General features: G+C 41.9%; 1 protein-coding gene across 1 annotated transcript in view; it reads right to left on the bottom strand.

Annotated features, from left to right (window-relative positions):
• Positions 1–25142, bottom strand: part of pdzd2 (PDZ domain containing 2) — a 163533-nt gene extending 138391 nt beyond the window's left edge. Inside the window, exons 1-2 of the mRNA XM_048614884.1 lie at positions 24911–25142; positions 23757–23892 (exon numbers count right to left, since the gene is read on the bottom strand). Coding sequence (XP_048470841.1) covers positions 23757–23892; positions 24911–25142 — 368 coding nt within the window. The remainder of the gene's footprint in view (positions 1–23756; positions 23893–24910) is intronic.
• Between the last annotated feature and the right edge of the window lie 964 nt (positions 25143–26106).

The raw sequence follows: 26106 nt of genomic DNA, 5'->3' as shown, positions 1-26106 counted from the left end.
TATTCCAACTGCGGCCCAACTAAGGTTCTATAAGCTGCAACATTACCTGCCAATTTTTAAACTCAATGCCTCAGCCAATGAAGGCAAGCATGCCGTATGCCTTGCTGACTATCTTCTCCACCTGCGCTGCCACTTTCAGTGACCTGTGTACCCGTACACCCAGATCCCTCTGCCTCTTAAGTGTTCTGCCGTTTACTGTATATTTTCCATCTGGATTAGACCTTTCAAAATGTATTACCTCACATTTTTCCAGATTAAACTCCATCTGCCATCTCTCTGCCCAAGTCACCAACTAATCTACTTCCAGCTGTATCCTCTGACGGTCCTCATTGCTATCTGCAATTCCACCAACCTTTGTGTCATCTGCAAACTTACTAATCAAACCAGTTACATCTTCCTCCAAATCATTTATATATATTACAAATAGCAATTAGAAATATATTACAAATCCCAAGTACTGTGTGCAGTTTTGGTCTTCTTATTTAAGAAAGGATATAAATGCATTGAAGAAGCTTCAGAGGAAGTTCATTAGATTGATACCAAGAATGAATATGTTGTCTAATGAGGCAAAGTTGGACAGATAGGGCTCATTTCCACTGCAGTTCAGAAGATTGAAGGATGACTTGATTAAGTGGAAAAAAATTCTGAATGGTCTTCACAAGATGGATGCAGAAAGGATGCTTGCTCTTGTGGGTGAGTCTTGACTAGGGGGTAATGTTTAAAGTCGGGGTAACTATTTTCAGATTAAAATGAGGAGAACGTTTTTTTCTCAGAAGGTTGTACAACTTTGGAACACTCTACTTCAGGAAGTAGAGTGATGGAGGCATGTCATTGAATTTTTTATGGTAGGGGTAGATAGATTTTTGTTAGGTAAGGGAATTAAAGGTCTTTGGGAGTACATGGGAATGTGGAATTTGAAACACAAACAGATCAATCACAATCATACTGAATGGTTGAGTAGGCCCAAGGAACCTAATAGTCTATTTCTTTTCCTAATTCACAAGGACAAATGTATGTTTGCAATGCGCATCTGTTTTAAAAGCACAGAACCTTTGATTTTTTTTTTCTCATCCTGAATCCGGGGCTGACTTGTGTACAGCCTGCACAGAAACTTCCAGGTCGTTACTGTGCAGTTTTCTTTCAATTTATTCATTTTGTGGGATGTGGGCATCATTGGCTGGCAAGCATTTATTGCCCATCCATAGTTGCCCTTGAGAAGGTGGTGGTGACCTATCTTCTTGAACCGCTGCAGTCCACCTGTGGGTTGACCCACAATACCCTCAGGGAGGGAATTCCAGGATCTTGACCCAGCAACAGTGAAGGAACGCCAATATATTTCCAAATCAGAATGGTAAGTGGCTTAGAAGGGAACTTGAAGGTGGTGGTGTTCTGCTGCCCTTATCCTTTTGGAAGTGGTCGTGAGTTTGGAAGGTGCTGTCTGAGGATCTTTGGTGAATTTCTGCAGTGCATCTTGTAGATATTACACGCTGCTGCTACTGAGCACCAGCAATGGAGAGAATGGATGCTTGTGGATGTAGTGCCAATCAAGCAGGCTGCTTTGTCCTGGATGGTGTCAAGCTTCTGGAGTGTTGTTGGGGCTGCACTCATCCAGGTAAGTGGGGAGTATTCCATCACATTCCTGACTTGTGCCTTGTAGATGGTGGACAGGCTTTTGGGAGTCAGGAGGGGAGTTACTTGCCCTAGTATTGCTAGTCTCTGACCTGCTTTTGTAGCTGCTGCATTTATGTAGTAAGTCCAGTTGAGCTTCTGATCAATGATAACTCCCAGGATATTGATAGTGGGGTATTCAGTGATGGTAACACCCATTGAATGTCAAGGGGCAGTGGTTAGATTGTCTCTTATTGGTGATGACCGTAGCCTGGCATTTGTGTGACACGAATGTTATTTGCCACTTGTCAGCCCAAGTCTGGATATTGTCCAGATCTTGTTGCATTTGGACACGGATGGCTTCAGCGTCTGAGGAGTCACAAATGATGCCGAATATTGTGCAATCATTGGCGAACATCTCCATTTCGGCCCTTGTGATGGAGGGAAAGTTATTGACAAAGCAGCTGAAGATGGTTGGGCCTAGGACACTAACCTGAGGAACTGCAGAGATGTCCTGAAGCTGGGATGACTGACCTCTAACAACCACGACCATCTTCCCATGTGTCAGGTATGACTCTAACCCACCAGAGAGTTTGCTCCCTGATATCCAATGATTTCAGTTTTGCTAGGGCTCCTTGATGCCACACTTGGTCAAATGTGACCTTGATATCAAGGGCTGTCACTCTCACCTCATCTCTGGAATTCAGCTCTTTTGTCCATGTTTGAACCAAGGCTGTAATAAGGGCAGGAGTTGAATGGCCCTGGCGGAACCCAAACTGGGCGTCACTGAGCAGGTTATTGCTGAACAGGTGCTGCTTGATAGCACTGGTGATGACACCTCCCACCACTTCATTGATGATCGACCGTAAACTGATGGGGTGATGATTGACCAGGTTGGATTTGTTCTGCTTTTTAATGTACAGATCATAACTTGGGTAATTTTCTACATTCTATATATAGGTGAGAGGCATATAGGTCAGTCACAAGCAGGCTCTGGTCTGGTATCAGAGGCTGTTCTTGACACTGACTGTGCTGAGACCCCCTGAGGAAGACAATCCTCTTTCTGCTGACAACCACGACAAGCTTCTTGGCTTTGTGGTTGTGCTAAAAGGCACGGCAATACTGAATTAATATTCAACAAAAACAAAAACAAATGTTGCTGTTGAAACTCAGCATGTCTGGCAGCATCTGTGGGAAGAAAGCAGAATTAATATTTCAAGTCCAGTGACTCTTCCTCAGATGCTGCCAGACCTGCTGAGTGTCACAAGAAATTTCTGTTTTCGTTTCAGATCTCTAGCATCCACAGTTCTTTGTTTTATTTGACTAAGATAATTTCAGCCTGGTACACCTGGCTGAGGGGCAAAGCCTGGTCCAGTACATAAATTGGGTGAATGTCGCTGAGCATAAAGTGTTCTTGCTGCAGAATTATGATCTTAAATGCTGATACATTCTGCTGTGCAGGATTGAAGATCAGAAGCATCCTATAAGTGGCTTGGAGATATACTGTGAGGGTTCTTAGAGGTTAGCACATTTTGGATGCCAATATCCATGGCCAAGGGGTGCATGTAGCCGGTCTCCATGGAATTTGTCCAGTTTCCAACGTGGAAATTGATCAGAGCACACAGTGAGCTGAGGTAGTCATATACCGGCTCTGCTCTACTTGTTGAGTTAACCTCACTTTCTGCTTGTTTGGCAAGTTTGGTCAAATGGGAGACCTTTAACTAATATATAGAGTTGTGGCATTAACAAGGCATTTAACATGTGTTAATTCCCATCAATTGGCCTCTTGCTGCTACCCAGGTAGAATCTTGCCACTTGCAAAAAGCATAAATGATGGGACAAGATGACCTCAACATCAAGATAGGCCTTGTTGCACTCGTCACCCAATTCTACTCTGCATCTCATCATAGTCCACATTGCTCAGATCTCTATAAGATTCTGCTCTTGGCCTCTACTAGTGAGAAAAACCAAGGGTAATTTAGCCCTAAGTCCCACGTCATCCTGATTTACAAATATACTGCGATTCTATTACTATTACTGGGTCAAATGATGGGACTGCCTTCTTAACAGCACCAGTATACCTACTTCATATGGACTGCAGAGGTTCAAAGAGCCAGCTCGCTCCCACTTTCTCAATATTAATAATATTAATACTCTGCCTCTGTGCTCACTCCTAATATAAGTATTTTAAATATGTGGCCAGACACAAAGAACACAGAAATATGTTGTTTTTTAAATTCTCTTCATAGTTTTGAAAACTTGAATTAGGTCACCTAATTACCATAACAGACCTGTAAATGGAGATTGGCACATTGAACAGCAGCAGCTCACAAAAGTGACATGTCACCCACCACATCTGCTCAGAAAATAGAAGTAAAACAGAGACCGAAATCAAGTGCAAATTTATTCACCGTAGCGCAAAGTAAATCTGTTACAGTGCTAACTTTCCCCGTTGTGTAATCTGCTGGATTTTTGCAGTGTTTCAATTTTTCTGCCGGAGTATTTAATTTATTTTAAAACCTGCCAATACAGTGACACTGTCCCTTCCAATGTACGTTCAGCAAGATAGAGTGCAGTTCAGCATTTTATTTTTATTTTTCTCTACAACTTTATGATCTCCTACTTGGGTTTCAGTTTTACTCAACTTCGAATGATCTTCCTCCTGGACAGCAATAAATTTGCTAGATGTCAAACTCAGCTCATGAGAAAAAAAACACATTTCATGCTAGAATCTGTAAAACAAATGCCCTGAATATTTGGATTTTCAACTTAGGGACAAAAGTGATCAAAGGTGAACACTTTTCTCATCAGAAACTCTTATCAAAAAGTGCAACAAAAATTGCTTTGTTTCTTAGAACATACAGTACAGCACAGGGACAGGCCCCTCAGCCCACGATGTTCTGCCGGACATGACACCAAAATAAATGAATCCCTGCTGCCTGCCCTTGGTCCATATCCTTCCATATTCAAGTGCTTACCTTAAAGATCCTTAAATGATCCTGTCTTATATGACTCCACCACTACACCTGTCAGCGCATTCCAGACTCCTACCACTCTCTGTGTAAAAACAACTTGCCCCTAATAATATCTCCTTTGAATTTTTCCCCTCTCACCTTAAATGTATGACCCCTAGTATTAGACATTTCAACTCTGGGGAAAAAGATTCTGACCGTCAACCCTATCTACGCATATCATAATTTTATAGACTTCTATCAAGTCTCCCCTCAGCCTCTGCCATTCCAGAGAAAACGACCCAAGTTTTTCTAGCTTGTCCTTATAGTTCATACCCTCTAATCCAGGCAGCATCCTGGTGCAGAAGAGGTTGACCTTCTCCAAAGCTTCCTCATTCTTTCTGTAATGTGGCAACCAGAATTGAACGCAACATGCTACACCTGGCCATGCTACATGCTACATAAAGTCTCAAAGCTGCAACATGACATCCTGACTCTTGTACTCAATTCCTCAACCAATAAAGGCAAGCTTCTTTACCACCCTATCGACTTTCAGAGAGGTATGGACTTAAACCCCAAGATCCCTCTGTACATCAATGCTGTTCGGGGTCCTGCCATTAATTATATCATTTTCCTTAACATTTGATCTCCAAAAGTGCAACTCACGCTTACCTGACTTAATCTCCATCTGCCATTTCTCTGCTCATATCTGCAATTGATCCAGATGCCACTGTGTCCTTTGACAACTTTCTGCATTATTCAAAATTTGGCCAATCTTTACATCATCTGCAAACTTACTAACCCATCCACCTACATTTTCATCCAAGTCATTTCATCCAAGAGAAGTCAGACGACACCAGGTTATAGTCTAACAGGTTTATTTGAAATCACAAGTTTTCGAAGCATTGTCCCTTTGTCAGGTGAAGCAAGAGAGAAGCACACAGACACAGACTTTATAGACTGAGAAATCAAAAGATCATACGAATGGTGTGAGTGGACTTTTTATCTCTCTGCCTATAAATTCTGTGCCTGTGTGATTCTCTCTCACATCACCTGACGAAGGGGCAGCACTCCAAACGCTTGTGACTTCAAATAAACCTGTTGGACTATTACCTGGTATCATCTGATTTCTGACCTTATCCACCTCAATCCAACACCGGCACCTCCACATCACGACAAACAGCAGAGACCCAGTACAGATCCCTGCAGATCACCACTAGCCACGGATCTCCAGCCAAAAAAAACACCCTTCCACCACTATCTCTGCCTTCTATGAGAAAGCTAATTCTGAATCCAAGCAGCCATGTCACCGTGGATCCCATGCATCTTAATCTTCTGGATGAGCTTACCATGAGGGACCTTGTTGAAAGCCTGACTGAAAACCACAGCTCTATCCTCATCGATCACCTTCATCAATTAAGTCAATAAGACATGATGTGCCCTTCACAAAGCCATGCTGACTGTTCCTAATTAAGAGATGCTTTTCTAAATGTGCGTAAATCCTATCCCTAAGCATTCTCTCCAGTAATTTCCCAACCACCAATGTGAGACTCATTGGTCTATAGTTTCCTGAATTATCCCTATTTCCCTTCTTGAACAGGGGAACAACATTAGCTACTCAACACTCCTCTGGGACGTCTCCAGTGGCTAGTGAGGATGCAAAGATCTTGGTCAAGGCCACAGTAGTCTCCTCTCTTGCCTCTCTCAATAACCTGCGATAGATACCATCAGGCCCTGGGGACTTATCTTCAAGAGACCCAATGCCACTTCTTTCTTGATTTCAAAATGCCCAAGCATGTTAGCGTGCTCCATACAAATCTCATTATCCTCCATATCCTTTTCCCGGTGAATACCAACACAAAGTACTCATTTAGGATCTCACCCACATCCTCTGCCTCCAAACACAAGTTCCTTCCTTTATCCTTGAGTGCTCCTACCTTCTCCCCAGTTATCCGTTTGTTTTTAATGTATGTTTGGATGCCTTGGGATTCTCTTTAACCTAATTGCCAAAGTCATTTCATGGCCCTTTCTGGCTCTCCTAATTCCCCGAGTTCTTTCCTGTTTTCTTTATATTCCTCACGGGCCTGTCCAATTTTAGCTTCCTAAACCTTATATATGCTTTTTTTTTTTTAAAAAAACTTTTGACTAAATTCACAACCTCCCTCATTATCCAAGGGTCCCTTACCATACAATCCTTGTCCTTCCTCCTTACTGAAATATACCGGTCCTAAACTCTCTTCAGCAGCTCTTTAACAGTTCCCACATGTCAAATGCAGACTTGCCTGATAACAGCCCCTCCCAATTAACACTCCCTAGCTCCTGCCTAATAGTGACATAATTTGGCTTCCCACCAAATTAGTACCTTCCTGTAAAGTTCTGACTTATCCTTATTCATAGCTATCTTAAAACTTAAGGAGATGTAATCACTTTTCCCAAATTCTCTCCCACTGCAAGGTCAGTACCTGGCCAGGCTCATTAGCCAATACAAGGTTCATCATGGGACTCCTTTAGTGAGACTATCCACATACTGTTTCAAGAAACCCTCTTGAATGCACTTAACAAATTCTGCCCCATTTAAGCCTCTTGGCAAAGGGAGTCACAGTCAATATTGCAGAAGTTAAAGTCACCCACTGTGACAAACTTGTTGTTATTGCACCTTTCCATAATCTGTCGACATATTTGTTTCTCAATTCTCAGTGGATATTTAGGGGCCTACAGTATAATCCCATCAAACTGATTGTGCCCATCTTATTTTTAAGATCTACCCATATTGCCTCAATGGACGAGCCCTCCAATATGTCCTCTCTATGTGCAGAGTGTGAAGTGATTCATTTTGGAAGGTTGAATTTGAATGCAGAATACAGGGTTAATGGCAGGATTCTCGGCAGTGTGGAGGAACAGAGGGATCTTGGGGTCCACATCCATAAATTCTTCAAAGTTGCGACCCAAGTTGATAGGGCTGTAAAGAATGCATATGGTGTGTTGGCTTTCATTGGCAGGGGAATTGAGTTTAAGAGCCACAAGGTTATGCTGCAGTTCTATAAAACTCTGGTTAGACCACACTTGGAATATTGTGTTCAGTTTTGGTCACCTCATTATAGGAAAGATGTGGAAGCTTTAGAGAGGGCGCAGGGGAGATTTACCAAGATGCTGCCTGCACTGGAGGGCAGGTCTTATGAGGAAAGGTTGAGGGAGCTAGGGCTTTTTTCATTGGAGCAAAGAAGGATGGGAGGAGACTTGATAGAGGTTTACAAGATGATGAGAGGCATAGATAGAGTGGATAGTCAGAGACCTTTATCCCAGGGCAGAAATGACTATTACAAGGGAGCATAATTTTAAGGTGATTGGAGGAAGGTATAGGGTAGATGTCAGAGGTAGGTTCTTTAGACAGAGTGTGGTGGGCGTGTGGAATGCGCTGCTGGCAGTGGTAGTGGAGCCAGATACTTTAAAAGCGACTCTTGGATAGGCACATGGAGGATAGTAAGACGTAGGGTATGCAGGGTAGATTGATCTTAGTAGGATAATAGGTAGGCACAACATCATGGGCCGAAGAGCCTGTACTGTGCTGTACTGTTCTATGTTCTAGATGTGACATTCTGTCTGATTAGTAATGCAATTCCTCCACCTCTTCTACCTTCCCCTGTATCTCATCTAAAACAGCAAAACTCTGGAAAGTTGAACAGCTAGTTCTGTCCCTCTCTCAACCAAGTCTCTGTTATGCCCACAACATCATAGTCCCACATACTGATCCAACCTCTAAGCTCATCTCTCCGTGCGTTGAAATAAACAAACTTCATCCCATTAGTACCATTGTGTTGATTTATCTGTCTCTGCCTGTCCTTGCTTTCTGACTTACTAGTCCTAACATCTAATTTGCCCTCAATCCCTGCACTTACTGAGCTGCTGCTCTGGTTCCCATCCACCCCCCAAACACTGCCACTCTGATTTAAACCATCCTGAGTAGCACCAGTGAACATCCCTATGAGGATATTGGTTCCGCTCCAGTTTAGGTGCAATTCATCCCTCTTGTACAGGTCGCCTCTACCCCAGAAGAAGTCCCAATGATCAAGAACCCAAAACCTGCCCCCTGTACCAGCTATGTAGCCATGCATTCATCTGTCCTATCTTTCAATTCCTTGCCTCACTAGCAAAGTATTCTTGAAGTATTTTTCCAAAGCTGGAGCCAAGAAAATGTTACAGGCCCAGAAATTCCAACCAGGCTTTATCTCCAGGCCCCAGTTAGGCAGATGTGTACTGCACCCGAGGAGCGCACTTCATTTTTTTAATCCAACCAATTTCATGCCATTTTGCTGGGATCAAGGGGAAGAATGTTTGTAGCTGCAGTCCAGCCACCAACCTGATAGGGGCTTTCTCACTGATATTGCACAAAGGTTGCCAGATTGTCCTGAGGCCTAAAGATCATCCAAGAGGATAAAGAAGCCCAAAGACCAATGATACCATCGTCAAGGAATTTTAAGCTCTGTCCCAACAAGTGAGGGTGTTGAAATATCGGGATTATCGAGGACAAAGCAGCCCGCTTGATTGGCACTACATGCACAAGCATCCACTCCTTCCACCACCGATGCTCAGTAGCAGCAGTGTGTACTATCTATAAAATGCACTGCAGAAATTCACCAAAGATCCTCAGACAACACCTTCCAAACTCACAACCACTTCCATCTAGAAGGACAAGGGCAGCAGACATATGGTAATACTACCACCTTCAACTTCCTTTCCAAGCCACTCACCATGGTGACTTGGAAATATTTTGCTGTTCCTTCAATGTCGCTGGGTCAAAATTCCGGAATTCCCTCCCTAATAGCATTGTGGGTTAACCCACAGCAGGGGGACTGCAATGGTCCAAGAAAGCAGCTCACCACCACCTTCTCAAAGGCATCGAGGGATGAGCAAGAAATGCTGGCCAGCCAGCGACGCCCACATCCCCCAAGTGAATATAAAAAGAATTGATCCCAACATAATTCCAATGCATTGCAAGTTTTATTCAACAAAATTAAGACATTGGGAATGTTCCCACAAAATGAGGCAGCCACGAGCTTTATTACTTGCTTAAGGTGACTGCAGAAGATGAGCTCCATTTAGCACTCTAGAAAGAGCTGCACTGCACTCAGGTCTCACAAAGCCATCCATCCTTCAAACACCTAACTCCAATTGCAGTCCTGATCAACTGCCTCCCCAGACCACAGCAGAGGCTTGTAGACTCATAGAATTATACAGACTGTTCTGCCCAACCTGCCGACCAGGTTTCCTAAACTGAACTAGTTGCGTTTTCTTGCCTTTGGCCCATATCCCTCTAAAACCTTTCCTACGTGTGTACCTGTACAAATGTCTTTTAAATGTTGTAATTGTACCTGCCTCTACCACTTCCTGTGGCATTAAACATTCTACATTCAAAGGTATTACAATTGCTGAATCCGTCATTATCAACATCCTGGGGGTTACCGTTGACTACAAGAGCAGGTTAGAGTTTAGGAATTTTGCCATGTAGACCTCATACCCCAATTCTCCACAGGATGTCTACCAGCTACTGGCACAAGTCAGCAATGTGATGGAATATTCTCCACTTTTCTGGATGAGTGCAGCTCTAGCAAACCTCAAGAAGCTTGACATCATCCATAACAACGCTGTCCACTTAGCTGGCACCACATTCACCAGCTTCAACACTTATTAACACTGATGCATAGTGACAGCAGTATGCCATCCACAAGATGCACTGCAACAAGACTGCAATAAGACCATAAGAAATAAGAACAGGAGTAGGCCATTCACCTCCTCGAGCCTGCTTCACCAGTCAATAAGTTTATGATTGATCCAACACTCCTCATGTCCACTTTCTTGCCCTTTCCCTGTAACGCTGGATTCCTCTACCGATCAAGAATCTATATATCTCAGCCTTAAATATCCTTAATCAAGTATGGTGTCCTCACAGTTGTCTGTGTCCAAGAGTTCCAAAGACTCTCAACCCTCTGATAAAAGAAATTCCTTATCGCAGTCTTAAATTGAAGCTCCTTAATTCCAAGACGATGCCCTGTGGTCCCAGTCTGTCCCATAAGGGGAAACATCCTCTCAGCAGTTACCCTGTCAAGCCCATTCTTCTAAGTTCTAATGAGTAGAGTCCCAGCCTGTTTAACTTTTGCTCATAAGACAATTCTTCCATACTGGGAATTGTCCTAATGAACCTTCTCTGAACTGCCTCCAATGAAATAATATCTTTTCTTAAATAAGGGCATTAAAACCACTCACAGTACTCCAGATGTGGTCTCACAAGCACCTTCCCTACTTTAAAACTTCAACCCCCTTGAAATAAGGGCCAACATTCCATTAGCACCCGTGTGCTAGCTTTATATTTTGTGCACAAGTACCCAAGTCCTTTTGTGTTGCAGCTATTTGCAGTTGTTCGTCATTCAAATAATAATGTTCTCTTTTCTCCCTGCTGAAATGAGCAACTTCACATTTTCCTACATTAGCCAAAAAGTTGGCAAGTGGATTACACTTACTTAACCTATTAATATGACTGTAAACTTGGTTGTATCACTCTTGCAAGTTGCCTTTCCACCTATTGTGTCATCTGCAAATTTGGCTACAGTACATTCACTTTCTTCCTCCAAGTTACTTGTACGCTGACTCGTTAGTTAGCACCTTCCAAACCCGAGACTTGACCATCTGGATGGAGAAGGCAGCAGATACATGGGAACACCACCAGCCACTCACTCCTCCAAGCCACTCACCATCCTGACTTGGAAATATATTGCCTGTTGCTTGGTCAAAGTTCTGCTACTCCTTTCCTGACAGCTTCCATGGAACGCAGCAGTTCAAGTAAGTAACGCAACACCATCTTCACAAAGATAATTAGGGATGCTAACCAACAATGTCCACTTTCTGTCAATGAAGTTTTAAAACTACAGATCCACAACCTTACCAGTTTCAATTACTTTTAACAGAACTGAAAAACCCACTTCATGGGGATACTTGACACTATCTCTCAAGTAATCATTTGATTTTTCTGAACTCAGCCCAAACTGATTCTCAACTTCTCAAAGAACAAAGAACAATACCGCATAGGAACAGGCCCTTCGGTCCTCCAAGACTGCACCAACATATCTTGGTACTAAAACTGCCTTCACTTACAGGATCCGTATCCCTCTATTCCCCTTCTATACGTGTTCTTCCAGGTGCTTATTGAATGCTGCTATTGTGTCTGCTTCCACCACCTCCTCTGGTATCACATTCCAGGCACTCATCACCCAGTGTGTAAAAAAACTTGCCTCGCACATCTCTTTTAAACCTCCACTCCCACACCTTGAACCTGTGTCCCCTAATAATTGATCCCTCCAGCCTGGGAAAAAGCTTTATACTTTCCACTCTATCAATGCTATTCACAATCTTAGAAACTTCAACAGGTCACCCCTTGACCTCCTGCATTCCTGTGAAAACAAATGCAGCCTATCCAACCTTTCTTCATAGCAAAAATCCCCCAAATCAAGCAATATCCTGGTAAATCTTTTCTGAATCCTCTCCAAAGCATCCACATCCTTCTGGTAGACAATATTCCAAGCGTGGCCTAACTAAAGTTCTATAAAGTTAGAGTGCAACATTCCTATCCTTATACTCAATGCTCCTCCCAATGAAGGGCAGCAAGCCATAGGCCTTTTTTACTACCTTATCTACCTGCACCGCCACCTTCAGTGATCTGTGGACCTGCACACCCAGATCCCTCTGCATATCAATACTCCAAAGGGTTCTGCCATGAACCGTATAATTTCCACCTGCACTTGACCTTCCAAAATGCATCACATCACATTTGTCTGGATTAAACTCCAACTGCCATTTTTCTGCCCATGCCTCCAACTGTTCTATATCCTACTGTATCCTCTGACAATCCTCCTCACTATCTGCAACTCCACCAATCTCTGTATAGTCTGCAACCTTACAAATTAGACCAGCTAAGATTTCCTCCAAATCATTTATGTAGACCACGAACAGCAGTGGTCCCAGCGCTGATCCCTGAAGTTTACTTGCATTTCTTTTCTTTCCCAGCCTGGAAACTTCTGACTACAGATCTCTCTTTCATGGCAAGGAATTTTTCCGGCAACTCTCCTTTTAGTGCAAGCGTGGCAAATCTTTCCAGCTTTGTTCCAAATCCTCATTCGTCTGGTCTTTTCAATCTGAGTGTGCATTTCCACCTACATTTTTGCACAGTGAACCATCAAGACTTTCTGCCTCTAGATGCTCATTTTCTCACATATCCTGGACTGACTCCACGCGTCTGACTGTTTCAGGGGATTTTAGAATCCATCTTCCCTCAGTCTCAGATATTTACAGCACAGAAAGAGGCCATCAGCCCATCATCTCCACAGCAGTTAACACAAGTCTTTCTGCTATTGACCCATAACCCTGGAGGCTATGGCAACACAAGCAATGTTCTAAATACTGCTCAATTGTTACAAGCATTTCTGACTCAGGCAGGGAGTTTCAGACTCCAGTTCTGAAGAAACACCGCTGCACTCAAAATGTTAACTCCGCTTTCTCTCTATAGATGCTGTCAGACCTGCTGAGTTTCTCAAGCACTTGCTGTTTTATTTCCAGACTCTCACCACTTCTGAGTGAAAAAAATTCCCTTTAATTCTCCTTTCTTTCCTTCTACTTCATAAAAAATCTATACCCCCGGTGATTGATCCTTCTACAAATGGAAAGAAGTGCCTCGATCAGTTCACCTCTGAATCTTTGCTGCACCAAGGAAAACAACCCCAATCTATCCGATCTTTCCTCATATCTTAGACCCAGACAGCACCCTGTTAAAACATCCTTTGCATCTTTTCTAATGCAGTCACATCCCTCCTATAATGTGGTAACCAAAACTGCGTGCAATATTCCAGTTGTAGCTTAACCACTGTTTATACAACTCCACCATAACCTCCTTGCTTGAATACTATCCTGTCATAATAAAGGCAATATCTTCTTACAGCTTCTTCCTGACTATGAGAATTACATGGACATGGATTCCAGGTGGAAATGCTGATTAGTTATCCGTGTGGTCCCATCTCTCTTTTATCCTTGGAAGTAAGTTGACTAAAGTTAAACATAACTGTTTATTTGGCAATGTTCTGAACACCTTACTGTCCCTTTGAAGACTATCAGTCTAACCACTGTAAAACACACAGATTCAGCCCTAAAATAAAACAAAGAGCTGTGGATGCTGAAGCTCTGAAACTAAAACAGAAGATGTTGGAGGAACTCAGCAGATCTGGCAACATGTGGACAGAAAGCAGAGTTAACACTGAGTCCAGTGACACCTCTTCAAAACAAAGGTTGTGCTATTTGGAATACTTTCTACAGTGTGGTTCCCATATTTAAGAAAGGATATATTGTATTGAAAGCATTTCAAAAGAGATTTACTCAATGAATTCCTGGGATGAAGGGTTTTACTTATCAAGAATGGCTAATAACAGGTTAGGCCTTTATTAATTACAGTTTAGAAGAATAAGGAGTGACCTAATTGAAATAAACAAGATTCTAAGGGTGCTTGATGAGGTAGATGTTGAGAAGATGTTTCCACTAGTGGGGGTATCTCCAACTAGGGATCATAGTTACAGAATAAGGGGACACACATTTCACACTGAGATGTGAAGGAATTTCTTCTCAGAGAGTAATGAATATTTGGAATTCTCGACTCCAGTTGGTTGTGACACTGGATCACTGCAAGTATTTAAGTAAGAAATAAAGTGATTTTTGAAGTATTGAGCAGTTCAGGATTGTGTGAGGCTGGCACGAAACAGGGGCAGAGCAGTCATGACCTTATAAAATGATGGGACAGGCCTAAGGGGCTGAATGCCTATTTCTGCTGTTAAATTTCTCAAGTTCTTATTGTCTTAAAGTGTGAACACTTCAGCAAATACCTGCACCTCGTTTTAATCTTTAACAGATATATCGTCCAAGTCTGTTGTCAGGCAGACTGCAGAATAGGTTATATAACCACCTTCATTTTATCCTGAATTCAAGACACAGTCCCAAAATTTATAGAATCTCATACTTGTAACGTACCATATCTCCTGTCTAACCCTAGGGAAACATAGCTCTCTTTATTCAGTATTGTACGCTTTGATTTTATAGTTAAATGATTATCTTTAAAATTAAATGATTACAGTCACAGAACATAGGCCTCCTCATTAGAGATTCTTGTAGTGCAATTTTTAATAAGTTGAAAATTGGCCTCATATGGCCTATAAAAATGATATAAACTCTGATTAAACGACTATTGTTAAACAGCCTACAATTTACATTTGAAAGAACTGCCTCCTGCCTTGGATAAGTCTGTGCTTACAGCTTGCATGTTTTTTTATTATTCTACAGAATTGATTCTTTCAGGCAGTCCAGTGCAACTGAGCATCAGTACAATTCTTCTAAGCTGTGGCAAACAGAATATCAGGCACAGGGAATCGATTGCCTTGTAATTGAATCTTTAAATGAAATCTGCAAATATATGAGGTAGCAAACTTCAAAAAGTGCTCATAGTAAAGAGGTATTAAACTGAAGCACCACCTACTCTCAAGGATCATCAAAGAAGAGCTCATGACACTGTGGATAATTACTAGAACATTGTAGAAGATGGAATGTCAAACGTGCGGTGTGTTTCATTCACATATAGACTGAAGTTAAACTAGCAGTTGATAAAGTGGACTATTACAGTACTAATAACTGTTCCATATTATCAATTATTCCACATGACCAACAACTGGCTTCTCTTTAGTCTGTATGTGGATGAGAGTACAATGTCAAATATGTACCTTTTCATTTACCATGACAGTAGCTGGCACCTCAGTTTAATGCCTCATCCAAAAAGTCATTGATGAAGGTAAAGCAGGGGATGTGGTGCGTATGGATTTTAGCAAGGCATTTGATAAGGTTCCCCATGGTAGGCTCATGCAGAAAGTAAGGAGGCATGGGATTCAGGAAAATTTGGCTGTCTGGATACAAAACTGGCTGTCCAATAGAAGACAGAGGGTGGTAGTAGATGGCAAGTATTCAGCCTGGAGCTCGGTGACCAGTGGTGTTCCTCAGGGATCTGTTCTGGGACCTCTGCTCTTCGTGATCTTTATAAATGACTTGGATGAGGAAGTGGAAGGGTAGATTAGTAAGTTTGCCGATGACACGAAGGTTGGAGGAGTTCTGGACAGCGTGGAGAGCTGTTGTAGGTTACAACGGGGCATTGACAGGATGCCGAGCTGGGCAAAGAAGTGGCAGATGGAATTCAACCCAGAAAAGTGTGAAGTGATTCATTTTGGAAGGTCGAATTGGAATGCAGAATACAGGGTTAATAGCAGGATTCTCGGCAGTGTGGAGGAACAGAGGGATCTTGGGGTCCACGTCCATATATCCCTCAAAGTTGCTACCCAAATTGATAGGGTTGTAAAGAAGGCGGTATGGTGTGTTGGCTTTCATTGGCAGGGGAATTGAGTTTAAGAGCGACAAGGTTATGCTGCAGCTCTATAAAATTCTGGTTAGACCACACATGGAATATTGTGTTCAGTTCTGGTCACCTCATTATAGGAAAGATGTGGAAGCTTTAGAGAGGGTGCAGAGGAGATTTATCAGGGTGCTGCCTGCACTGGAGGGCAGGTCTTATGAGGAAAGGCTGAGGGAGCTAGGGTTGTTTTTATTGGAGCGAAGAAGGATGAGAGGTGACTTGATAGGAGGTGTGCAAGATGATGAGAGGCATAAATAGAGTGGATAGTCAGAGACTTTTTCCCAGGGTGGAAATGACTACATAATTTTAAGGTGATTGGAGGAAGGTATAGGGGTGATGTCAGAGGTAGGTTCTTTAGACAGAGAGTGGTGGGCGTGTGGAATGCGCTGCCGGCAGTGATAGTGGAGTCAGATACTTTAGAGACTTTTAAGCGACTCTTGGATAGGCACATGGAGGATAGTAAAATGTAGGGTATGCAGGGTAGATTGATCTTAGTAGGATAATAGGCCAGCACAACATCATGGGCCGAAGGGCCTGTACTGTGTTCTATGTTCTATGAATCAATAAAAGTACAGAGACAATTACAGACAAAGGAGTGGGTAAAGAAGAGCCAAAGATGAATAAGTAAAAGATTGTTATCCACAGAAAAGAAATTTTGATTTACTGGGTTCATTGTGGCAGAAAAACACACCAGGGTTGCTTTAACACCAATGGACTTTCACATGAATAGCAAGAACCAATCTCTATCCTAAGTATTATGCGGCAGTTGGAAACCACAGTAGTAGGACTCAGTAAGCTATTTGGAGAGCTTGTAAGGGTTTATTGCGTCTCTTCAGTTGGTCTGGTCAGTAGCCCAGCGATACAGTCCAAGATGTTCCCAGCTTCAATTGTGGGTCTACACCAAGTCGCCTGGTTACAACCATGGCAGTACTAAAATGCAATGCATTGTCTCAGCATCACAGGGTCAAAATGAGGCAAATAGTGATGTTCTCACTCCTGATAATATTTAGTGGCTTTATATTGCAGCTCCCATGTGTAAACATTTAACTTCAGCTCTATGTTGAATGACTTGTCCCTGTCCAGCATCACAAATTAATCATTGTTGGGAAGTGGCGGCATAGTTGCAATGCCACAGGACTAGTAATTCAGAGACCCAGATGCATACTCTGTGCAAATATTACAGCCAGGGGATGAAGTGTGAATCAGCTCACCCATTTTCAACCTCTTCGGTTGGCCATCACAAAAATTTACCGATCACTTCAGAACACATCTATACCTTACTCCAGTTAAAATGCCAACTATTAGTTTACCAGGAACAAACAGGAGCCAAATGCAAAGTTTTCTAGAGTGAAATGAAGTGCAAATGGCAGCTAAGTATTAAGTTCAGGGAATTTCATGGAGCTTTTTCTCTATGAGTTCTGGTAAACCACTATTTCTCCAATGCTCACTTCATTACCTTTCTACCACAACTCTACGAAGTGGGAGATAACAAGGTGTAGAGCTGGATGAACCCAGCAGGCCAGGCAGCATCAGAGGAGCAGGAAAGCTGACGTTTCGAGTCTGGACCCTTGGTCAGAAATCTTTTCTGAAGGGTCCAGACCTGAAACATCAGCCTTCCTGCTCCTCTGATGCTGCCTGGCCTGCTGTGTTCAGCCAGCTCCACACCTTGTTATCTCAGATTCTCCAGCATTGGCAGTTCCCACTATCTCTACGGAGTGGTGTTTGTATCATCATGCTGTTGCCAGTGGTGGAAGAACTTGCTACTGCAGGGACCTGCTGCGATTCCCACTGCAGCTGTGTATCAAGTTAAGCCTGCCAATCAGGAACTGTGCTTCACAGTGCAGTGTTGGAAGAATTTCCTCACAGATGTCTGACAGAGGCAGGTCAACACCCTGCATCATCAACCCAGGGTTCTGGTGGATGGGGAAGATGGAGAGGAGGGCTATCCTCAAGACTGCCAGGGGAGACTTTATTTCAAGAGCAATTAGTCAATGGCAACAAATACTGCCCTTATGAGTGATGCCCACATCCCACAAGAGAATTAGTTTTTAGAAGATCATGGGCATCTATGCTCCAAGTTACTTGGTGGTCATGGGATTACATACTAATGACAAGTCAGCAGCTATAGGAGATGTAGGAAAAGGAAAAAAATCTGAAGGAAACCTAAAATGAAAGGAACACGAACAAATACTGCTCTCTTTGCAACTGTGAAAATGTTAATGCTCATTCCTTTTATCATGTCTGTTAAATTAACAGGAAACAAATTGAAGTAATATAGGTATTCTTATCGTCAGCTTTATTTTGTGAATATTTTTGCCATTATTCTACAATTTTTAAATTAATGGACTTTAGATATTTAGATATAAGATACTTATGTAGCAGCTATGTGCAGCACAGCTGGGATATTTGAAACTCTCATCTCCTTTAGCTGCTGCCTTGGAGTTAGTTCATGATCTTCTTATCTTTGCCTTTTGCTGCTTCACTGTGCAAGGTTTTACTTTTTTCTTCCATGGGTTTCACTTACTTTTGAAAAAAAAAATCACTGAACTGCAAAGCTGAATGAAATTCATTGGAGCCAGTGATGTAACTGCGTGGAAAGTGCGTGGATAACATTGTAAAAAAGCTCTTTCATGTCTTTTATGATTAAAGGAGCATTTATGGAATATGTTGGTCACAGAGTAAGTGTCTGAAGGAGTACTGAAACTAGATGTCCTTCCTATTGGCAATACAGCTGATGTGCAGAAAATGCTTGACACTAACGTTGAATTCATAATAATGTATGGAGGAACTTCCTATAGATCCCAATCCTAATGTAGGTATCTAAGAGATTCTAACTTCCTAGATGATCTGAAATCTTGCTTTCTGCTAGAGATCCAGATATGTTGTTGTCTGCAAAGGAGCAATCTTAAGCCAAAAAGACAATGGAAGTCATCCCACTACCTATAGAAAGTGCAATTCTTACCCAAGAGTAGTAGGGAAATCAGTGTTTTTTCATCTTCAGGAGAATTGTTGAACAGTCTTTGTTTCATTAATTCTCAGATGACTGTACATTCATGTACAGTTATGGGCATCACACTAGAGGAACGAATTGAATGCACTGGAGTGTAGAAGAGGTTTACGAGAATGTTTCCAGGGATGAGACTCTTCGGTTATGAGGGAAGAATAAAGAAGTTGGGACTCTTTTCCTTAGACAGGAGGAAGGTACAGGGTGTTTTGATAGATGGGTTTTAGACACAGTAGATGGGGACAAACTGTTACTACTCTTAAGTGCTTCTAGAATGAGAGGGCACTGTTTTAAAATGTTTTGCAAAAGAAATAAATGTGAGCTGAGATTTTTTTTTTGTTGCACAGCAAGTAGTCAGGATCTGTAATACACTGCCTGGGTGTGTGGTGGAGGCAGGCTCAAATGAGGCATTCAAGAGGGCACTAGATGATTATTTAAATTGAAACACTGTAAAGGGATATGGGCAAGAGGCAGAAAAATTTGCACCAAGTTAAAATGCTCAGCAAATTGGGGCAGACATGTTGGGCCAAATGGCATCCTTCTGTGATGTAACAATTCTGTGACTCTGTGAGGCAGTGAGCAGCTCTTTTTTCATCACAGAAGCAGTGATTGATACAGCTGTGAAGTTGTCCTAGAGTTCTGAAATGCTTTAGCCCTTCCCCAGTTTTCAAAAGGAGAAGAAAGACAAGCAGAAGGAGAGAATGAGAACTTCATTTTGTTTTTTTCCTCTTTGTAGGTTACTGAAGATTTGTCTTTTAAATCAGTCTTTTTTTTTATCAGTTTTCATTGCTTTTACAATCAAGTTATTATTAGTCTCACAGTCCAGGTACCAGCCGTTGTGAGAAGCTGGCATTCTAACCTGCCAATGTATTTGTATTCTAAGGAGAAAATAATGGAGTCCATACCTTCCTCACTTCCTCATGAGGAGCCAAGAACACTGTTAGAGATTGGCTCCGTTGGCAAAAGAGACTTGGTAGGCAAGAGGGGCAGTGGGAGTAGGATGAAAATACAAATAATTAAGTGGTAAAATTAAAGATTTGATGGCGATGTAGTGCAAGGATGATAGGGTGCAACATCAATGATGTCATATCACATGGAACTGGGACCTGAGGGAAGAAGGTCCTACTGGAGCCTTGCTCAGCAATGTCTTTTTAAAGTGTAAATAGCTCATAAATGTTCTCTTTTTCACTAGTGTGGTTTCAAGTCCTCATCTGCCAAAAACACCCGGACCCAGGTTGTAAGGCTTTGTAAAAGGGCAAATGCAAGTAAATATGATATGACATGTCAAACTCCTTTACTTGACATTATGGTATACCTATTAATTTGTCAGCAGGGATATTATGAACCCATGATTTAGAGAGGGAAATAAATTTGTTGAATCTGTGTCCTGCTCCACATTCTATGCCAAAAACATTGCAAATGGACAAATGTTATCTTTACATTTTTGTTTCAATCAATCTGAAATCTATAAGAGATATTATATTTTTACCTCTGCCCAATCTTTTTGATTATTTACTCAAACTTCACTCAAAAATAATCACAGCAGAGAGCAAGAATGGATTACACATTCAAGGATAATATGCAATCTTTAGCAAAATGGGAGCAGCATGCATGCTTTTAATAGAAAATGTATAGAGTATAATGGTCTGCCCAAATTATTTGTAAGGCATCTCCTATAGTTATATTTCTTAGAAACTACTGCTACTTATGAAGCAGATTTAGCTAATCAAAATCAAAATCACCAAAAGTCATGAAGTAGAATTAAGCTGTTTAACCCATCACATCTTGTTAGTCAATTAGATCATGGCTAATCATTCTCAGCTCCTCTTTCCTGCCTTTTTCCTATAAATCTTGATTTCTCTTACTGATTAAAAATTTCATTAATTCAGCTTTGAATATAATTAAGAGTCCAACCTCTACAGCCCTCTGCAGTAAAGAATTTGTCAGATTCACTACTCACAGAGAAGAAATTCCTCATCTTCTCTGTATTAAATGGGTGACGCCTTGCTCTGATTACTCTGCCCTCTGGTCTCCTACAAAGAAAAACAACTTCTTAGCATCTACCTTGTCAAGTCCTCTAAGAATCTCATACCTTTCAATAAGGTCACCTTCCATTCTTCCAAATACCAAAGAGTACAGGCCCAAATAGACCCAAACCTATCCACAACTTTATTCTTCACCTGTCACTATATCACCATCTTTTTGTTTTATAATATTATTGAATAATTTTATAATATTCACAGAGGCTTCATACACCATGACATCAAGTTACGAAAATGTGATAAGAGATCAGATCAACAACAATTTGATCAAAGAGGTGGCTTTTAAGGGGTGTATAAGCAGGAAGTGAGGCAAAGAGGTGAAGAGATGTGGAAAATATATTATTGAGTTTGTGGGCCTAGGCAACACAAGGTACAACTACCTATGGTAGAGCAACTAAAATCAGGATGCACAAAAGGCAGGAATTAGAGGAGATCAGATATCTTAGAGGATTAGGAGACTGCAGGATATAGTAAAAGGGGAAGAGAAGAAGAAATTTGAAAACAAGGATGTGAATTTTAAAATCAAGACATTGTTTAACAGCAGGGAGAGGGATTTGGTGCAAGTTAAGACATACACCAGGGTTCTGGATGTGTACAATTTAGAGGATAAAATGTGAGAGATCAGCCAGAAGTACATTGGAATAGTGAAATCTGTAGGAAACAAAGCAATAAGTGAAGGTTCAGCTACAAATGAGCTCATAGATGGGGTAAAGCCAGCTAAATTTTACTGAAGTGGAAATAGGCAGTCTCAGTAATAGTGCATTTATGAAATCAGAATCTCATCTTGTGATCAACTGTGAAACCAAGGTTGTGAACAGACTGGCTTAATTTCAGACTGTTTCCAGGGACAGGGATAGTATCAGTAAATAAGGAACAGAGGTTAGAGCGGAGACCAAAATCAGTAGCTTCACTATCCTCAGTATTTATTTGGAGGAAAATTCTGCTCATCCAGTGTTAGATAAGTAGACTGATAGTTTACCAGCAGTGGAAGAGTCGAGAGAGGTAAAAATGAGGAAGAGATTGGTGTCATCAAAATATGCATGAAGATTAATAAGGACATAAGAAATAGAAGCAGTAGAAGACCATCTGGCCCATCAAGCCTGCTTCGCCATTTTGTAAGATCATGGACTCAGCTCCACTTATCCACTCACTCACCATAACTTTTAATTCCTTTACTGTTCAAATATTTGTCAATCTTTGCCTTAAAAACATTTAACGAGGTAGCCTCAACTGCTTCACTGGGCAGGGAATTCCACAAATTCACAACCCTTTGGGAGAAGAAGTTCCTCCTCGACTCAGTCCTAAATCTGCTCCCCCTTACTTTGATGCTATGTTCCACCTTCCAGCGGAAGCAACCTCTGCTTCTATCTTACCTATTCTCTTTATAAATATATATGTTTCCACATGACCCCCCTCATTCTTCTAAATTCCAATGAGTATAGTCCCAGTCAACTCAATGTCTACTCGTAAGCCAACTCTCTCAACTCTGGAATCAACCTAGTGAACCTCTTCTGCACCTCCTGCAGTGCCAGTACATCCTTTCTCAAGTAAGGAGACCAAAACAATACACAGTACTCCAGGTATGGCCTTATCAGCACCCTATATCTGCAGCATAACCTCCCGATTTTTAAGCTCCATCCCTCGAGCAATGAAGGACAATATTCCATTTGCCTTCTTAAATACCTGCTGCACCTGCAAACCAACTTTTTCTGATTCATATACAAAGACACCCAGACCCCTCTGCACTGCAGCATGCTGCAATCTTTCACCATTTAAATAATAGTCCATTTTGCTGGTATTCCTACCAAACTGGACGATGTCACATTTACCAATGTTGTACTCCATCTGCCAGGCATTTGCCCACTCACATAACCTATCTACAGTCTGCAGACTTTCAATGTCCCCAGAACACTCTGTTCTACCAATCATCTTAGAGTCATCTCCGAACTCTGACAAAATATACTTGGCCCTGAATTCTAAATAATCTACGTAAATTGGGACCGTAATGGTTTACAATACTGATCCCTGAGGAACACCACTAGCCACTGATCACCAACCAGAAAAACTTCTGTTTAACCCCACTCTTCGCTTTCCATTAGTTAACCAATTTTCTATCTAGGCTATTCCATTACCAGTAATGCCATGCATGTTTAACTAATGCAGCAGCCTTTTGTGCGGCACTTTGTTGAATGGCTTCTGGAAATCCAGATATACCACGTGCACTGGTTCCTTATTGTCCACTGTGCTCGTAATGTCCTCAAAGAATTCCAGTAAATTAGTTAAACATGTCCTGCCTTTCACGATTCCATGCTGCATCTGCCCAATGGGACAATTTCTATCCAGCTGTCTCACTACTTCTTCCTTGATTATAGATTCAAGCATTTCCCCACTACAGAAGTTAAGCTAACAAGCTTATAGTTACCCACCTCTTGACTATCTCCTTTTTTAAACAGTAGCATCACATTTGCTGTTTTCCAATTAGCTGGAACCACACCACAGTCCAGAGAATTTTGGAAAATTACCACAGGTGCATTTACTCTTACTGCCACCATCTGTTAGTACCCTTGGATACATTCCATCAGGGCCAGGAGACTCGTCTACCTCAGCCTCATTAGTTTGCCCAACACAATCTCTTTTGTGATAATTATCGTGTCTAGGTCCTCACCTACTCACTTATCTTAGCCTCTTTGTCATCAATTACTGGCAAGTTATTCGTGTCCTCCACGGTGAAGACCAACAGAAAATACCTGTTCAATGCCTCAGCTATTTCCTTATTTCCCGTTATTAAATTCTCCTTCTCATCCTCTAAAGGACCAATGTTTACCTTTTTTTCGTTTTATATATTTATAGAAACTTGTCCTATCTGTTTTTATATTCTGAGCTAGTTTATTCTCATAATCCATGTTATTTTTCTTCATGGCTTTTATCATGGTTTTCTGCGGACCTTTAAAGATTTCCCAATCCCCTAGTTTCCCACTAATCTTTGCTACTTTGTATGCATTTGTTTTCAATTTGATACTCTCCTTTATTTCTTAGTTACCCATGGTTGATTATCCCTGTTCTACAATCCTACCTTTTCACTAGTATGAACACTAGTTTTGAAAGTCCTCCACTGTTCCTCAATTGTCCCACCACATAGTCTTTGCTCCTAGTCTACCTTAGACAACTCCTCCCTCATCCCAATACAGTCTCCTTTGTTCAAGCACAAGTCACTGTATTGGATTTTACCTTCTCAGCCTCCATCAGTATTTTAAATTCAACCATTCTGTGATCGCTCCTTCTGAGAGGATGCCAAATTATGAGATCATCAATTATTCCTGTCTCATTACACAGGACCAGATCTCGGATAGCTTTCTTCCTCATGGGCTCAATTCCATACTGTTTGAAGAAACTATCGCGGATACATTCTATGAACTCCTCCTCCAGGCTGCCTTGACCGACTTGGTTTGACCAATCAATATGTGGATTAAAAGTTCTGAGGAAGGGTCACCGGACCCGAAAATTTAACTCGGTTTTCTCCTTCACAGATGCTGCCAGACCTGCTGAGCTTTTCCAGCAATTTCTGTTTTGTCATGTGGATTAAAATCCCGCTTGATAATTGCCGTACCATTTTCAAATGTATCAGTTATTTCTTTGTTTATTACTCACCCCACCATGATGTTATTTATTTAGTGGCCTATAGACTACACCTATCAGTGACTTTTTCCCCTATTTCTAATTTCCACCCACATTGATTCAACCTTATTCTCCATAGAACCTATATCATCTCTCACTACCACCCTGATGTTGTCCTTAAATATCAGAGCAACACCACTTCCCTTACCTTCCCGTCTGTCTGTCCTTCGAATAGTCCGACACCCCTGGATATTTAACTCCCAGTCGTGACCACCCTGTAACCATATCTCTGCAATGGCCACTAAATCATACCCATCCACGATGATTTTTACATTGTTTTGAAAGCTGCGAGTATTCAGGTAGAGTGCTCTATTGCTCATTTTGATACCTTCCTTTTGAATCCTAACACCTTCACCAGAAGAATCTTTGTTTTCAAACATTCTCACTTTTTTTGTCACTACCTGGTTTCCACTCATCTTAGTGCCACACTGCTCAGCTGCTTCTTGCTTTTTATTTACTGTCTTGATTCTTTTTCTTCCTTAAGCCCCTCACCCACTCTAACTAACTCAGAGCCTCTCCTTATGTTCCCAACTCCCTGCCAAACTAGTTTAAAGTCCACCCAACAGTGCTAGCAAAACCACCTGCAAGAATATTGTCCCTGTCACTGTTTGGGTGAAGATCATCCCTCTTGAATAGGTCCCACCTTCCTTAGAAACAGTCCCAGTTTTGCAGAAATCCAAAGCCCTCCTTCCTACACCACGACCCCCGCCACATATTAAACTGCCTAATCTGCCAATTCCTAGCCTCACCAGCACGTGGCACAGGTAGTGGCTTTCAATCTGGCTTCTAACTCCCTAAATTCAGCCTTCAGGACCTCATCCCTTTTCCTACCTTTGTCATTGGTACCAACATGTACCACAGTCACTGGCTAGTTCCCTCCCCGCCACCCCCCCCAAAATGCCCAGCAGTCACTTACAGAACCACACCATCCTGTTGTCACTAGAGCGGCTGCAGAAGCACCTCTCTTTGCCCCGAACAATTGAGTCTCCTATCACTGCAGTCCTAACAGCCTTTTTCTCCACCTTCCATGCAGCTGAGCCACCCATGGTGTTGCAGGTTTTGCTTTGGTCTGCAATCTCCTGAGGCATTATCACCATCACCAGAACTCTCACAGAATACCGGTTGGCTATTGGGATGGCCTTAGGGGACTTATGCACTACCTGCCTCGCCTTATGCTTGCATGTGACAGTCATGCATTCCCTATCCTCCTGCAACCTTTTACAGTGTGAGGTGACCACTGCCTTCTATACACTATCCACATAACTCTCATTCTCCTGGATGCTCCTCAGGGCCTCAAGACCTCTCTTCAGCTCTGTAACCTGGTGCACACGTGTTACTCATCGA

Source organism: Rhincodon typus, chromosome 1 (assembly GCF_021869965.1).
Source record: "Rhincodon typus isolate 14 chromosome 1, sRhiTyp1.1, whole genome shotgun sequence".
Classification (NCBI taxonomy): domain Eukaryota; kingdom Metazoa; phylum Chordata; class Chondrichthyes; order Orectolobiformes; family Rhincodontidae; genus Rhincodon; species Rhincodon typus.
This window is presented reverse-complemented; position numbering and strand designations above follow the sequence as displayed.